This window comes from Zeus faber (assembly GCF_960531495.2).
Source record: "Zeus faber genome assembly, chromosome: 8".
Lineage (NCBI taxonomy): Eukaryota > Metazoa > Chordata > Actinopteri > Zeiformes > Zeidae > Zeus > Zeus faber.
In genome coordinates this window covers 1787834-1805333 of record NC_137195.1, presented here as the reverse complement: position 1 = coordinate 1805333, position 17500 = coordinate 1787834, and the positions used below count along the sequence as shown (strand labels likewise).

The window sequence follows — 17500 nt, the reverse complement described above, 5'->3', positions numbered from 1 at the left end:
TATTGTCTTCGGGATTCGGTCACAATTTCATGTTGTATTGGGTTATTTTCTACTCGGTAATGAATGAAATGGATAAAATAGGAAACACTCGGGGTCACCCCAAAATCAATGCACGCACTTTTATTATTTTAGTGTTGAATTCCCGTGTTTACCTGGTACGTCGACGAGCAGGGAACCGATCTGCGCAAAGGTTTTGAACCGTCCGTTGATATGAAAGCCGTCTGTGGTTGAAATAGTTTGAGGGAATCATTGCAACCGGATCTGTTTTATAGGTGGAGCTCCCCGGCGTCGCCGTCTAGAAGGGTTGGTCAGAGCGCTGGTCGCGGTGGGTCAGCGCTGGTCGCGGTGGGTCAGCGCTGGTCGCGGTGGGTCAGCGCTGGTCACGGTCGCGCAGAGCGCCGGTCGCGGTTCACTCAGAGCGCCGGTCGCGGTCGGCTGGGACCGGTTGGATCGGTTTCGATCAGGTGTGGTTGAAGCTCCAAGGCCGCTCTGGAAGGGGCTTGCAGTGACACGTGGTGACCAGCAGGTGGCGGCAGGGTTGCGTTGAGATGAATCTTACGTTCTTGACCGATGTGGAACATCAGTGTAGTTGCTCCGTACGAGCAGCAGGTAGAGCACTGTGCTTTACTCTTGACCTCATAACCTTCAATTCAAGCATTAAATAACTGCTGACACGGTGTTTCTTCAGCAAATAATGTGCAAACTATTTGAAGGGGTGTAAATAAGACCGTTTTCTATTTTTCAGGACGTTAAAAAAAAAGCAAATTTCTATATATTTTCCCAACTTAAGGAGCCTTCCGAGCCTTAGAATATTGTGGTAACTCTTATTCTTAAACGCTCGGAAGTTTAAAAGGTGGTTGTCACGTGACCTGCGTGCAGGGCACCTTTGCGTCGGAGGTGACCCTCGAAGGCGACAAGATAAAGGTGGTGCGAGAGATCGACGGAGGTTTGGAGACCATCAAGATCAGCACGCCGGCCGTGGTGACGGCGGATCTGCGGCTCAACACCCCCAGATACGCCACGCTGCCCAACATCATGGTACACACACACACACAGGTCAAAGCTTCCAAACACCACAAAGTTATTTATTCTTTATTTGTTTTTTACAACTGCAGTCCCACCTTTCTACTGGAAAATTCAAGGCTGTAGATTTAGACACTTTATTCATCTGTGGAGGGAAATAATGGTGTTGCAGCAGCAAACTTTAGAAAAATATATAATAATCATGATGATAATAATAATAATAATAATAATATCAAGTCACTTGAAAAAATTCACATTGCCAATATACGATAAACCTGAAAATGAACAAAAAATTAATTTAAAAGAGTTGCTGTAGTAATTATTTGATTGAAATTATTTTCCAAAATGTTAAGTGCTTCATAAGAACAGTAATAATTGTAATAATAAGACAATTATTATTACTTGAGCATTAAAAAAAAGTGTCGCTGCTTCCAGAAAGCGAAGAAGAAGAAGATCGCCAGCGTGAAGCCGTCCGACCTGGGCGTGGAGCTGGCGTCGCGGCTGGAGGTGCTGAGGGTGGATGAGCCGCCCCAGAGGCAAGCGGGGGTCAAGGTGGAGACCGTGAGTGACCTGGTGGGGAAGCTGAAGGAGGCAGGCGTGATATAGCGCCCCCCGGAGGCCTGAGCAGGGGAGCGCGGCACGGTGAGTCCAGAACTGCAGACAGACTTCAGAGTCAGAATGCCGTCCATTTGCATCATGCGTGTGTAGTCATATCAATCAATTAAATAATAAAATATGGAAAAACATATCTACACTATTTATATAATGTAAATATATATATATATATATATACTTTTTTTTTACATTATATAATGCGTTTTTTATTATTATTTTTGTGAAGTGAATAACATTGATCCTCAGGTTCCAGTGGCACCTGTCAAGGGGTGGGATATATTATTATTGTATATATTATTATTAAAAACAGTATATACTGTCATATTACTATATATATATATATATATATATATATATATATATATATATATATATCCTGTTATATCATTTGTATTATTATATATACTGTTAGATGTTATTATATTATGCAGTGGTACTTTGACTTACGAGTTTAATTGGTTCCGTGACAGAGCTCGTAATTCAATCTGCTCGTATAGCAAATCAGTTTTCCCCATTGAAATTAATTGAAATGCCATTAATCCGTTTCAGCCCCCAAAAAACCACCCCAATATTTTTTTTGTTGCGTGTTTTTAAATAAGAAAATGTATTTATAAATAACAAATATTGTATAAAAACATAATAAAAAACAATAAAGAAATAAAGTAACCAGTAAAGACAAACTGGTTTTATAAAGTGTATTTACCTTGGAGATCAGACGACTGGGACTAATATATATATATATATATATATATATATATATATATATATATATATATAAAAATATATATATAAAATATATATATATATATATATATATATATATATATATATATATATATATATATATATATATATATATATATATATACACACAGTTATATATTATATACAGTGTATATTGTTATATATTATATATATGAGGCAGCAGGTGAAGAGTCAGTTGTTGAAGTTGATGTGTTGAAGCAGCGTAAGGATCTGAGCCACTTTGACAAGGAGCACATTGTGATGCTGGACGACTGGGTCAGAGCATCTCCACAAGCACAGGTCTTGTGGCTGTTCCCGCTGTGCAGTGGTTACTACTACTACTGAAAGTGTCCAAGGAAGGACGACCGGTGAACCGGCAACAGGGTCACGGGGCCCAAAACTCATTGATGCATGTGGGGAGTGAAGTCTAGTCTGTCTGGTTCGATGCCACAGAAAAACTACTACTCCACCGCTGAAAGCACCTACAATGGACACGTGAGCGTCACAACTGGACCATGGAGCAATAGAGGAAGGTGAAGGTCTGATGAATCACCTTTTCTTCTATATCATGTGGATGGGTGGAGTTAGGGATGGTCCCATGGAGCATCTGTGGGATGTGCTGGAACAACAAGCCTGATCCATGGGGGCCCCACCTCCAACTTCCAGGACGTAAAGGATCTGCTGCTAACGTCTTGGTGCCACGTGCCAGATACCACAGGACACCTTCAGAGGCTGGTGGAGTCACTGCCTCCAGCTCACAGCTGTTTTGGGGACACGGGGGGGGAGATACACAGTATTAGTGGTTATTAGTGGTGCTTTAATGTTGTGGCTGATTGGCGTGTACAATGTAAATTCAATTTAAAATACAGACATTTTGTGCAGTTAACCAACAACTCTCCTTTCTGTCCTTCAGGACTCTACAGAACAGCTGAGGAGTTCAGGTCCACGTCCTGTGTGGTCCTCACATTCCTCTGATCCTCTGCTGCAGCTACTCCCCCTCAGGAGGAACACTGAGGAACAAGCAGCTTTTTAATTCACACCAAGGGGGTTTGGGGGAGGTACGGGTCCATGTGCTGGTATTCATCAAAATGCTCAAATATCTAAACGTGGTTTACCTGCATTGAGTTGTAATGTCATGTTTTAAATATGGAGGTCTCGCCTTCTGTCTGAGTTTGGTGCTTGTGCTCGGTCCCTGGTACTGACACTGTGGGAGGGAGTCTCCACCTGCACAAGCTACACCTTCTTTCATGCCGTTGTGTTCCACTTGTGTTCTGCTCTCCCTACTGAAGATTACACAACAAGGAATGCGATGTGTTGGCCCTGGTCTCTGATCACCTCCTCCTCTCTGTAAATATGTTTGAGATGTGCTGGGATGGCTGCTCTTCAGGGTTAACGTTGCGTCGTCTGACTCGGCCTGTATTCATTTGATATAAAGTTGATATAACTGTCAATGGGCTCCGAGAATGCTCAGTGTTTCTCAGCTTTTAAAAACGAGGGGAAACGAACAAAACACATTAAGCTCTTTTTACCACAAGCGCCTCTATTCACGTCGAATGTACAGAAGCTTCACCGCCACAATAAAGGAAATGGTCTTTTTCATATCGAAATCCACCAACGACTGACCTTGTTGTCTTTCACCAGCTCTTCCCTGATTCATGTCCCCTATGTGCCTGGTGGCTTCAATTCTGTTTCTTAAGAAGTGAAAAGGCAAAAGTTACTTTTGGATTATTTTTAGCACGTCTATGAATTTCTGATGTCTGATTCATCATCATAAGCGGGGGCTTGCAAAGCCAAAGCTCCCTGAAGGTGCCCCAAAAAGAGAGAAAATGGTGTGAAGTGCCCTCAGGAGTGCCCTGTATGGTGACAAGTGTCCTCTAAGGTGCCCGTAAGAAGACTCAGATCCTCTGCTGCTGTCCATTAAGAGGGTTGTCCCGGTTGACCGTAACAAGGTCCTTGTTTCCTCCCTGGGAGCTTTAGATTGCAGGGAATGGTGTTTTGGGTGTTGAAATAGAATCCACATTTCTTCAGGTTTAGGGTTCCACTAGTGAAACGTGCCCTTTTTTTTGATTTTCATCCCTCCCACTGAGTGCTCCGTCCCTGCCCCTGCTCAGAGACATGTTGAAAAACAAGTGTGTTCTCCCAAAGTTAATTTCAATTAAAACATGACAAAATATATACTGTACTACTATATACACTATACTGAGTTGATATCTGCATTTCTGTTTCATTCCCAAAAGCCACTATAATTAGCAGTTTGTTCTTCGAACTGGTGCTTTGAGTTTTTGTTAAATGATGTGTTGTGAAATTATCGTGACAGACACCGTTTCATTGCTGACTGTCATTGTCTGTTCTGTCATAGACGAACACATAAAACAAATTGCACCAAATGATCAGAAATGTCACTGACACTTTATGCAACATGTTCGAGGATCTCAACCTTAGACGGAGAAAACTTTCCAAAACTGTTTTTCCCGAAACAACGACAGAGCAGCAGTGCAACCCGTCTTCCTGAACCCTGAGAAGAAGCCTTTCTGCTTCTCTCTGAACCGCCCAGAGGACCAGGTGCGAGGGGGCGTGGCCTCACCTCCACAGGTGAGCGGAGTCGAGAGCTCAGACTGAATCACCTGGAGGTGCCAGCTGCTGCTGCGGAGGAGGAGGAATATAAAGAAAAGAACGAAACAGCGTTTAATAGGAGTTTTTCCACTTATTCTTCTTACATTTTTGTTATTGTTTTTAACTGTCGACGAAGCCTGATGGATGTTCTGTTGGCCTTGATGCTCACCTTGAAAGGTGAGATTTAACTTCCAAAGTAAAAGTAAAGAAGTACTTTGTCTTAAATGTACTTAAAGTATTTAAAGTCTTATCCGGTGTCCTGGTTGAGTGCTATTTTACTTCTAAGTGTTACTCTCTCATGCCGGTCCTGAGTTAAGTCTTACAGGTGGTGTTATATAAATAAGGTATTAGATGGTGTGAGGGGGTGCAGACAAACAAGTAGTATTTATAAAAAATTAAAAATAAAAGTTTCTAACAGTCAAAAAATTATGACAATAAAACACAGTGTCCAAATGTGCTTTATGCACCAGATAACTTTCACACTGTCATTTATGAATTTCCTGTGTACTAATGACTTCCTTAGCATCACGCTTTGTATATTCTCTACATTTTATATATTTGACTTTCTGTTTTGTATATTTTGGCTATTTTGTCGGTATTATATTTTTACGAGACATTTCATGTTAATCGTGTGTCGATTCTCACCACGACAGATTCCTTGTATGTGTGAAGGTCCCTGCCGAGTTCAACTGAGATACAAACATAAAAGAAGTTTTATTTATCCTGACCTCATGTTGGCAGGAGTCCACTGTGTCCTGCAGGTGTCTCCTGCAGCCCCGCCCCCGGTCAACGCCCTGGCCGGCAGCAACCTGACCCTGGAGGTGACCCTGCTCGGAGCCACGGACCCGGTGCTGCGCTGGTTCATGGGCCCCCTGCCCGTGGTCACCTGGACCGTGGGCTCTGAGGACCCGGCGGACATCTCCAGAGCGCACCGCCACGTGCTCCACATCCAGCCGTCCGGGTCCCTGTCCTTCACCGCCGTGACGCTCGGATACAGCAACAGCTACAAGGCAGAAATCACCAAGTCCGGGCTGGTCGTGGCCTCCACCGTGTTCGTCCTCAGAGTGTACGGTGAGGGGGCTGGCTGGCTGTTGGCTTAAAAACAAGTACAAACTTCCAGTGTCATGGCGTGAAGCTCTGCGGTGTGACAGACATGTAGGTTTGGGTTAGACGCTCAAGGCCTCGGTCCAGATTTGGTGTTAGTCCCCGGGCGCCGCTACGTGGCTGCTCACTGCTCCGAGATACACAACATGGCCAAAATGATGTGGACACACTAGGCATCAGGTGCAGCCTCTCCAGCAGAACGGCTCCGACTGAAGAACTCTGTGACCTTTAACCTGTCTTTGTCATTGGACGGCACCTTTCCGTCACATCAGTTTGTCCATTTCCTGTCCGGATAGACCCGCTCGGCTAAACCCTCAGTTCTGTTGCTGTGAAGTAGGAAACGTCTGGGAGCAGCAACAGCTCAGCCCGGAGGCGGCGCGGTGCGATACGCCACCACCGCACCCAGTTTGGGACCACCCAGTTTGGGACCGCCCAGCGCCGGGGCATGGTCTGTCCTCAACACTCTGGAAGCAGCGGCAGCACAGGAACTGCTCGTCGTGAGCTTGATGAACTGGGTTCGTACGCACAAGCCTCACATCACCAGTCAAGCGGTGTAAAGCGTGCCGGACTCTGGACCGATGGATCAACACTTCCTTCCTGAACGCAGGGTGCGAGCTGTAAAGTCTGGTGTCGGAGGAATGGCGGTCTGGGCTGTTCTTTACGGTTTGGGTGTGGCTCCGTCATTCCAGTGATGGGAAATCTTAACCGTGACTTTCCAGAGAACTGTGCACTTCCAGCTTGGTGGCAGCAGTTTGTGGAGGACCCTGTTGTGTTTCAGCATGATGACGCCCCTGTGCACTGAGCGAGGCCCATAAGGAAATGCTTTAGTGACTCTGGAGGAAGTGGACCGGCCTGCCGGTGTCCAGCCACAGCCTCATCTACCTGAAGAGAAAGCTCAGGCATCGTTATGTTTGTATTTTTTAATTTCATTTTTATTTTTTTTATTTATCCCATTATTTCTATTCTCTGTTTTCCTCCAGAGTCCTTCCAGAATGTGACCCTGGATGCCGATCCGGAGCGAGTGGTGGAGGGCGGAGACGGCCTCACCCTGCGCTACAGCGCCTGGCGCGGCGTCGCGGATCAGGCCACGTGGTTCTTCGACGGCGCCGAGATCCAGAACAACTCGCGCTACGCCGTGGAGCCCGAGAGGCTCAGGATCCGCTGGCTGCTTCGAGGCGACACAGGACGCTACACGCTGGTCCTGAGGAACCCCTTCAGCCAGGAGACCCTCCACAAGGACGTCTCGGTGCTGTGTGAGGGCGTAGCACTTCACACAAACATTGGCCTGAGTTTCCCGCTCTGCTCTGTTTTGGCTTCTTTATTTCCTAATCCATCCCCAAACCCCCTTCTTTTTCTCTATTCAGACGGACCGGATGAGCCGGAGCTCGGAACCGCCCCAGTCAGGCCTTTCTACGAGTCCGGGGACTCCGTCCTGCTCTCCTGCCAAGCGGCCGGCGTTCCACGGCCGACTGCCACCTGGATGTTTGGTGGCGAGACCCTTCCCGATTCACACAACGGCACCCTGAACCTGACCGGCGTCCGGACCGCTCAGGGAGGCGTGTACACCTGCGTGCTGCGCAACGAGATGACCGGAGCACGGCGGCAGAAAAACACGACCGTCCACATCTACGGTCTGAAGACGCAGGAATTGAGGCAGATTCTATGTCATTCTACAGTTTTTGTTTTAGCTTTTATACCTGAATCTCTATCTTGGACAGAGCGACCCAGCGGCGCGCCGGTGTGCTCGGTCCAGTCGGTGAATAACAGCCGGCTGCAGTACCGTTGTGACTGGCTGGGGGGCGTCCCGGCGGCCCAGCTCTCCTTCCTGGAACCAAGCGGCGGCGCGGCCGACGTCCTGGTCCTGAACGTGGAGGCTTCAGAAGACCTCGACGGCACAGCGGTGGTTTGCGTCGCGCTGCACCCCCTGCAGGGCGGCGCCTGCAACGTCACCGCACGTAAGACACGCATCCCAGAAACTTCTGCCTAACCACCGTTGCTATGGTAACCTCGCATCGCTGCTCTCTCTCCCAGGTAAGCCGGCGGCCTTCCTCCCGCAGGTCACCACCGACGTGGACCCGGACGGCAGGATAGCGGTGACCGTCCGCTGCTTCAGCGAGGCGTGGCCCCCAGCGCTGGTGTCCTGGACCCAAGGGGACCAGGTCCAGGTCCTGAGCAGCGGGACCAACGTCCAGTTCAGTGCCGACTCCACGGAGCTCACCCTTCGACATTTTAACATCAGCGCTTCCCTCTCCAGAAACTACACATGCACCTGCCACAACCCGCTGGGCCGCCGGCGCCGGGAGACTCTGCTGATCGGTACTGGACGGTTCCCTCCACATATTCAAGCTTTATGTCACACACCCTTAAGTAAGATCAGTGTCCTCGCTTTGTGGCTCATCCAGAGGGGATCGAACTCGCTGAGAACTTTCAGGGGTCGTGAAATTCAGAGGGGCCAAACGGGAGCCGTAGCTTGAGAAACCCAAGTGCCGCCAGACACCTTTTTTTTTTTTTTATTATTTTTTTTTTTTTTATTTTGTGTAACACACTGGGACCCACGAGACACGACGATGGTGAACTGGATTCCTCCAAACTCATTGTGTTCACACACAAAGCTCCTTCACAGATAAAAAAACAAATAAATAATAAGTTTGAGAGTCGTTCCACCTCCCAACCCCTCTGCTCCTCCTCCATTTAACCTTTCTTCAGGACGGTGCAGGAAATCCGGAACCTGAGGTCGGAGCTTCACTGTTTCCTTGAAACAAAGCTCTGCATTGTCTTTAATCACTTTAATCTCCCTCTCTCTCCCCTCCTCCATGGAGGCCCCACCATCTCAGATTCCAGTCTGTTCACTAATCAAGATGGCAGCGTCGTCACCCTGACCTGGGAGGTGCCGCCGGCCTCCGTGGTTTCAGGTAAAACAGACGTGTTTTTTGTTTGTTTTTGGTGGGGTTTTTTTGGGGTTTTTTCTGCACACCCTAGTTTTTTTATTCTTTTTAAGTTTGGAAGATCTTTGTTTCACTTGTAAACACTGCGTGGGAACCCGTGGCTTCCCATGGGGAACACACAACATGAGGGTGTAAACACTGATCTGCTGGTTTGGAGCTTTGAGGTGTGTGTGTGTGTGTGTGTGTGTGTGTGTGACCTGCTTGATGTGGGCGGGACATTTGGTTCGATATTTGTGTGTCCATATTCACTATCAAATGTATTTTATAAAATGTCTCGCTGAGTAAACTACTTGTTGTTAGTACTGGTGCATTCCCTGTTTTTTTTTTGGTTTTTTGTTTTGTTTTTTTTGAAGGATAAAGTATGTCTCACATTTCGTTGCCATTTTCCAAGTGTTGATGTGACAGAAAATAAAGCTTGAAGTCATTTTAACCTCCAGATGAATCTCCTCCCAGGGTTTGACATCCAGATGAAGGGACCAGATCTCCTGAGCGACGGAGTCAGAGGCTCCGGGTTCCGCTCCGTGCAGCGCAGACCGGGCTCCGCCCGCAGCGCCGACGTCCTGGTCCTGGACCCCAGCTCCACGTACCACTTCCGGGTCGTTCCCAGCGCCGGCCTGACTGTGGGAGCGGCGTCCGAGGTGCTCAGGACAGGACCAGGTAGGAGCTCAGGAGGAAATATCCCCACCAGTCCCCCTCTTCTGAGGGAGATCCTACCAGGACATCCGTTCTGATCAGCTGAATGACTAATCCTCATTGGTTCTCCGAGAGGGCGACGATCGCCACAAGTGAAACATGGAAACAAACCACATGTATTTGAAAAAATACAATTTAATAGGCAGAAATTGGAACGATGGTTGCAGCACGTGGCCTCTACCTGTCAACATTATAGCAAGAAAGAAGAAGAAACAGTCTTTATTTATCACACACCACACTACAACACATACTTGCACACACACACACACACATGCTTTGATGGTGCTGGTGAAATGGACTCTCTGCATTGAACCATCCTGGGTTGTCCTTCCTCCGGGGCCACAGCCAGGAGCAGTGGGCAGCGTACGTGGACGCGCCCGGGGACCAGGTGATAAGTGTCCATCGCTGGTCAGACCATGATGGGTGCATGTTTTGGGTGGGGGTCCTTACTGACGTGAGGTGGAGGAAACCCCATGTGAGCACGGGGAGAACATGCAAACTCCACACAGAAAGGCTCCTGTTTGGGAGATAACCCACCGGCGCGCGGTGCCAACAGCGCCCCAGGCGGGAATCGAACCCAGGGGCGCTGTTGGAGTGTGTGAGACCGTTCATTTGACCATTATTCAGTTAAATGTATTACAAAATAATATGGCAAATGAATATTATGTTTTCCTTTACATTTATGTGAAGCGGCAATATTTAATCAATTGTTAAATATATTTTCTTATACATATGAAGAGGATATAGGTTTGAAGTGGTTCTACATAGAAGGTGAGTAGATGAGCGCTTGGGTGTTTCCTGTTCTCCAGGTGGTGCTCTGAGCGGTGCAGCCGTCGCTGGCATCGCAGCAGGAGTCCCCTGCAGCCTCCTCCTCCTGCTCCTCCTCGTCCTCCTCCTCGTCCTCCTCGTCCGCTGCTACAAGAAGAACCGTAACCAAAAAAAAACAACCGTTCTCCTTCCTCAATGCAAAAAGCACCAGCGTGACGTAGGAGTGACGGAGGTCTTTGTGCTGTGTTTGAAGGTGGGCGTGGCAGGTATCCTGTTTCCAGGGGGGTGGAGAAGGTGAAGACCAGAGCTGGACGTGTCGCTGAACGCTCACGACACTCCACGTTCTGACTGCGTTTGTATGGTTATGGATCATAGTGTCTGTATCATAGTATCTGTCGGCATTTCATACACAAGGACAATTCAAAGATTTAAATGACGTAAAAACACAGTGGACACACATCTCTGGTTGTGTGGATTGATTTGTTGCTTTTAGAACTCAAGTGTCTCTCAGAGGAGTGTTGAGTAGAAGCGCTGACGTCTTCCTGCTCCTTTCACACGTTTTCTTTCGTTTCCTTTTTAATGGTAATTTCTCATCTATGAGATCTTATCAGAAATGGAAAAAAAAAAAAACTAGATAGATATGGATATAGGGAAGTTCTTGAACTGTGATCTGAAAGTAAGTTAGAGGTTATTTCTCACGTATGCATACGTTCATACATATATGCAGTGAAATGTCTTGACACCTGCTGGTTACGCACAATAAGCTCTAAAGATACTGAAATGTGAGTAATCGACAGGAGCAGTCTGGAATAGGACGGAGTTATTAAAGTGAATTAAAAAGGTTTACGTTGCAGTTCCCTCTGTTCAGGCAGTGATGTCACAGCAGGACTTGGCTCCTCGTCCTCACCACCTCCTGACCGGAGGCCTCCACACGCTGCCGGACTACAACAAGCTGCAGCAGGTGAGGTCATGGTCCCTGAGAGCCGGGGCCTGTTGCTCAAAGCAGCATTTTAGACTGCTTCCTGTCAACCAGCCCCAATGTCTCAGACGCTCTTCACCCAATCCCTCATCAAGCATGTCCATGGAAAAAGGTTGCTCGTTCCACGGACATGCTGATTATATTATTATTACAGCTGATTATATTATTAGGGGTCCTATTGTTGTTCAACAGTCCTGTGTTGTTCGGAAGAAGATTCTCTGGATTTTGAAGCCTAAAACTACCTGGAACACCAACTCAGCATAACACACCAACACTGTGACGGAGCGGTTCAAACAGGAAATGGACAAAAACCTTGTGGTTGAAGTTTCATCCACATACGGAGGTTTTAGCGAAAAACCAAACAACTTTGACGCCAAATATTCAGTTGTTCTTGGTTAATTGACACGTCACACGTCTGGTTCTAAAATGAAGGAGATGAGATTTACAGAGACGCTTTATGACATCATATTATTTACTATAAATTATATTTACAGTAAGACACTTTATGACGTCATCATATTATTTACTATAAATTTACGTAAGAGGCTTTCTGATGTCATCATATCATTTACTATAAATTATTTACAGTAAGACGCTTTATGACATATTTACTATAAATTATATTTACAGTAAGACGCTTTATGACAATATCATATTGTTCACTATCAATGATATGGTGACATGACGCTTTATGACATCATATTTACTATAAATGTACAGGTTGGGATTGAGTGTCCATTTGGATCGTGTGCAGTGTGGACTCGGTCACTCTGTAGTGTTTAGATGTTACCCTTAGATGTTACCCTTGAACACTGAAATGTGCAACTGAGTGATGTGTTCAAGATCCAGCAAGGCGTCAGAAAAATAGAAGTGGTACAATGGTAATTACGAACAGAAATACCACAATGTTTTTCGTATTTCATTAAAAAACTTAAGTTATTGAAAATGTAATCCAAGTAAAAAACCTCAACAAACAAATTCAGACACGGCGCCAAACGTCACTGAGAGTGCAGCACTATTTCCACAGACAACATGGTGACTTCTAACAATGAGAAGTTCACCTTTACAGGCAAACATGGACGGTTGTTTTAAAGACAGGAGGATTGCATTGTGCAGACCACATAGTGGTTGCTCCACGAGACGAGCAACCAGGAGACCGACAGACTGGGGGAAGCCCACGCTGCGTTCGATGTAAACTCGGAAAATCGTGCTGCATTTCAGAGAACCTGGAAAACTGTAAAACGCACCCAACACAACTAAACTGGACCCAGTGTATTGCTGCCTGCAGCTATATTTATTATTATTAATGCCATTAATTTTTTTGGTCTTTTTTTATTTTTGTCTTTCTTTTGTTTTTTTTTAGGTTACATTTTTTTGTTTGTCATTATGTTTAGTGTATATTGCCATATTGTTGTTTTGAACAGTTTTTATGTATTTTTACATTGCCATTTTCTTTGTATTTTTTTTCTCTTGCTTCATTATTTTTGCGTGTTTTTTTTTTTATTTTTTTTTTTTTATGTGAGCTGCTGTTATTTATTTTTTTATTTTCCACCTAAGGCTCCGTCCGAACGCTCACTGGCTCTGCCGACCTTCGTCCCTCTTCCTCCTCCCGTCAGGATTGCAACGACCGTCTGAAAGAAAAGTCTGAGGGCGAAGTCTGTCTTACATATTTTTTACTTTTTGTTGTGTTTTAAGATCTTATTTCAATAATTTGTTTATTTATTTCTGACTGTTTGTGTAATCACATTTCCATTCAGGATCTAATGCATGAACATGTTTTTGAAGAAATCGGTTTATAACCACAAACTTTGAACTGTATAAATTTTACAATGTGATTAAATTATTTTTAATAAATCTAAAAGCAAGATTAGCGTTGTTTCCTTTTCAACTATTTAAAATGCAGAATGTGTCCACTGCTGGTCAGACCATGTTTTTAGTGGGGGTTCTAATGTTATGTAACTCTACACAGAAAGGACCCTGATCAGGAGATAACCCTCCGGAGCACGGTGCCAACAGCATCCCAGGCAGGAATTGAACCCAGGACCAATACACTGTGCCAACACATTTAATGCTTGATTTGATTGTGGACATTTGTCTGGTGCCTTGGAGGCTACAGGATAGTTTGAAAACAAAACCAAGTTTGTGTATCAAACTAGATTCAGAGGTTTGCAGAGGAGGAGGAGTGGCTTTGGTAATCTTTTTCATCTCATGCATCAAGTCCATGAGGTCATGGTCAGTCTGTCCAGGAGGTGGTGCCACTGGCTCTCCTGTTTGGTCAGAATGTGACGCTTATGCAAATATGTCGTTCTTCCAGATTTTAACAAATTGATAATTTTTCCAGTGATAGAAGAAGAACAATCTTTATTTGTCACACAGCACACCACACTACAACACATGCACGCACACACAGGATGATTGCCGGTGAAATGAGGCCTCTGCATTTAACCCATCCTGCGGGCGGCTCGGGCGCGGTGTCAGTCTGTGGCCGTGGGGCCGGGATCCGGGCCTGCGGTCCATCCCTTGTGTCTTGTGCCTGCACCTGGGGGTCGGTTGTATGTGTGCGCCCCTGGGGTGCGGGGTCTCCTTGTTCTCTCTGGGACTGGGTAATGCTCCTCGGGGCTGAGCGTGGGGGTTGCTCCACGGCCCTCTGGGGGCTCAGGGGTCTTCTGTGGCTGCAGGGCAGGGTGCTCGGGGCTTTCCTGCAGCTATAGGGTGTATACAGGGCTGTGGAGTTCAGGGGGCTTCGGGGCCCCTTCTGCTGCTGGGAGGCGCCGCAACATAATACCGACCTTCTACACCAGAACCAATGGGGATAAGTCCTGTACACTCATTGGTGGACATCTTACACACACACACACACACACCAGCACCCTCCTGGTATCATCCTTCTCCTTTTCTCCCTCATTAAATGTCATAACTATGACAGGAAGAGGCCACGTGACCAGTTGTAGTTCCAGTTTTCCTGGACCTAATTAATTGATTTTCAATAAATGTTGTTGTCCAATGTTTGTTTTTGTGAAAATGTTGTTTGTTACTATGTTTACTTGTCTCACCGTGGTCATTCTCCCTCTTGGAGTAGTGATCAGTATTTTATAAATCCAAACATGATAAATTGTTCTCCAAAGTGGGGGGTTGCTGGTGGTTCTCTAGAACCAAAAGCTGTGCTCTTGTCATTCTACAGCTCGTCACAGGACAGAGTTATTGCAGCAGTTGTTGATGATTAAAGAATGAATAAAGAGTGTCATTGCAGGTTGACAATTTCAACTCCACTTGCAACTAACTCTGTCCTGGATGCAATGGCACAAATACTCTGTGTTGTATGTGCAGCATGATGACAGCACAGGTTAAAAAAAAAAAAAAAAAAGATATTGACGAGTTCAATATTTGTCCATTTTGTGTTGGTAAAAAAAATGCACAACCACAACAACAGTCGAGGTAACTATAGACTTGATGAGAGTGTAATGAGAGCCTCATTAGAGCGCCATGAAAGCACTGCGAGAGCACCATGAGAGCGTCATGAAAGTGCCGCTAGAGCAACATGAGAGCAGCATGAGATTTTCTCCCTTTGAGCTCCTCTTTGGCAGGAGACCCTGGGAAGAAAACTGGGAGGAAGGTCCCAGCCCCAGTAAGAGTGAAATTCAGTATGTTACGGATCTGAGAGCGAAGATACACGCTCTGATTCGGCTGTCATCACGGGAGAATTTGCTCCGGGCTCAGGAACGTCAGCACCTCTTTTACGACCCGGGGGCTCAACTCAGACAATTTGCCCCGGGAGACAAGGTGTTAGTGTTGCTCTCTACGTCCAGCTCTAATTTGCTCAAAAAGTGGCAAGGGCCTTTTGTGGTCAAACGGCGGGTTAGCGAGGTCGATTATGAGGTCAAGCGGTCTGACAGGCAGGGGGCGACATAAATTTATCACCTAAACCTCTTAAAAGAATGGAGGGAGGGGACGGCTGTGGCTCTGGTCACGCCGGTCATTGAGCGGGATGAGTTGGGTTCAGAAAGCGGCCGATCGTACCACTGCCCTGTTAAGTGACCATCTCTCCCCGTCCGAGAGGGCGGACGTAGCTGCACTTCAGCGTAGCTTTGCTGATGTTTTCTCCTCCCTGCCAGGCCTCACGTCCCTCATAGACCACCATGTGAAGACGACCCTGGGGGTGAAGGTGCGCTCTCAGCCATATCACCTGCCCGAACACAAACACAAAATGGTGCAGGCCATGCTGGACATGGGCGTAATAGAGGAGTCCACGAGGGACTGGTCTAGTCCCATCGTGCTGGTGGGTAAGCCCGATGGGTCAGTCCGGTTCTGCGTGGACTACCGAAGGGTGAACGCGGTGTCCACGCCTACCCGATGCCCCGGGTCAATGAACTTCGTTAGGTACAGCTCAATTTTTTCACCACACTGGATTTAACTGAGGGCTACTGCCAGATTCCCTTGTCTCAGGAGTCCAAGGAAAAATCAGTGTTCTCCACGCCGTGCGGCTTATACCAATCTCGCACACTTCCGTTCGGGTTGTTCGGTGCCCGGGCCACCTTTCAGAGACTCATGGACCGCGTTCTGCGTCCGCATTTAGCATATGCCGTTGCCTACCTAGATGACGTTATTATTCACAGCGACACCTTGGAGCGGCATATGCAGCATGTGGGCGCTGCGCTGGAGTCCCTGAGGCGGGCTGGGCTTACCGCCAACCCAAAGATGGGACACGGGAGGTACGGTATCTGGGGTACCACTTGGGTCCGACCCCAGCTTGATAAAACTGCTGTGGTCGCAAACACGCCAAGACCCAAGACCAAGAAGGAGGCGAGGCAGTTCTTGGGGCTGGCCGGCTACTACAGGAGGGTTGTCCCCAACTTTTCAGAGATAACCAGCCCCTTGACAAACTTAACTTGAAAAAGGTGCTCCAGATCTGGTCCAGTGGTCAGAGAAGTCACAGCAGGCGTTTGCGAGGGTAAAGTCAGCTCTCTGTGAGAAGCCAGTGCTGTTTAACCCTACCTTTTCTCTCACTTTCTGTCTGCAAACCGATGCATTGAACAGAGGGCTGGGTGCAGTCTTGTCCCAGGAGGCGGAGAGGACCGAGCGTTCGGTGCTGTACCTTAGCCGCAAGCTCTCGGAGCAGGAGTCGAGGTACAGCACGGTGGAGAAGGAGTGTATAGCTATCAAATGGGCAGTCGGTTCCCTCCACTACTACCTCCTGGGACAAGCTTTCACCCTCTGTTTGCACCACGCCCTGCTGCAGTGGCTCCACCGCATGAAGGACACAAACGCCCGGATCATCCGGTAGTACCTGGCTCTCCAGCCCTTTAACTTCCGGGGGGTCCACAGGCCGGCGGCACAGATGGTCGTGGCTGACTTTCTCTCCTGGTCTGGGGGGCCGGGGCACCAAGCTGCCTCGAATTGACTCCAGCCAGGGAGTTTTCTTAATGTTTGTTTGTCTTACAGAGGAGATCAGCGCACAGGCTCGTGAGGAGACCAGGAGCAGAACGCCATTCCTCCAGCGCCGAGAGGGCTATTATTCACGATTATAATAATAAATCCTCAGATGTATATATAATTGTGGCCTGCGTGCTGGATATTGATATGAACAATTTAACTCTCGCCATGTTGGCGCACCACAGCCAGAGGAACTCTGCCTCCCTCCCTAAACCCTTACCTGTGGAAAGAGACCCCCACAAAGGTTTTGCTACTTACCAATAAAATATGACACGGCCTAGTACCCTCCTATCTTACTGACTTCGTGGTACCTTATGCACCATCTGGAGCCTTACGCTCACAACATGCTGGTCTTTTAGCGATTCCGAGAGTTAAAAAGAAGTCCACAGGCTCCAGAGCATTCTCACTCCGGGCCCCAGTACTCTAGAACACCCAGTGCTCTGGAACACCCAGTGCTCTGGAACACCCAGTACTCTGGAGCACTCGAGTACTCTGACACACCCCAGTATTCTGGAACACTCTAGTACTCTGAAACATCCAGTACCCTAAAACAGCCCAGTACTCTGAAACACCCCAGTACTCTGGA

The 17500-nt window shown here is 47.1% G+C and overlaps 2 protein-coding genes across 2 annotated transcripts in view; both read left to right on the top strand.

The window, feature by feature from the left end:
• Positions 1-3993, top strand: part of etfb (electron transfer flavoprotein subunit beta) — a 7422-nt gene extending 3429 nt beyond the window's left edge. Inside the window, exons 5-7 of the mRNA XM_080006094.1 lie at positions 880-1038; positions 1459-1665; positions 3296-3993. Coding sequence (XP_079862220.1) covers positions 880-1038; positions 1459-1629 — 330 coding nt within the window. The 3' untranslated portion in view covers positions 1630-1665; positions 3296-3993. The remainder of the gene's footprint in view (positions 1-879; positions 1039-1458; positions 1666-3295) is intronic.
• Positions 3994-4135: 142 nt separating this feature from the next.
• On the top strand, positions 4136-13208 carry vsig10l (V-set and immunoglobulin domain containing 10 like). Its single transcript, XM_080005761.1, has 11 exons — positions 4136-5172; positions 5737-6066; positions 7080-7352; positions 7464-7730; positions 7818-8054; positions 8131-8415; positions 8919-9011; positions 9498-9701; positions 10759-10799; positions 11347-11466; positions 13042-13208. Exons 1-11 carry the CDS (start codon positions 5136-5138, stop codon positions 13117-13119), a joined length of 1965 nt encoding a protein of 654 aa, XP_079861887.1. The 5' UTR covers positions 4136-5135; the 3' UTR covers positions 13120-13208.
• The last annotated feature ends 4292 nt before the right edge of the window (positions 13209-17500 follow it).

Bases quoted from the DNA above. Each gene is read 5' to 3' on its own strand.
- vsig10l (XM_080005761.1), top strand. From the start codon at position 5,136: ATGGATGTTCTGTTGGCCTTGATGCTCACCTTGAAAG. The intron at 7,353-7,463 runs GTGAGGGCGTAG...TTCTCTATTCAG, and splicing joins CAAGGACGTCTCGGTGCTGT to ACGGACCGGATGAGCCGGAG. The intron at 9,012-9,497 runs GTAAAACAGACG...ATCTCCTCCCAG, and splicing joins GCCGGCCTCCGTGGTTTCAG to GGTTTGACATCCAGATGAAG.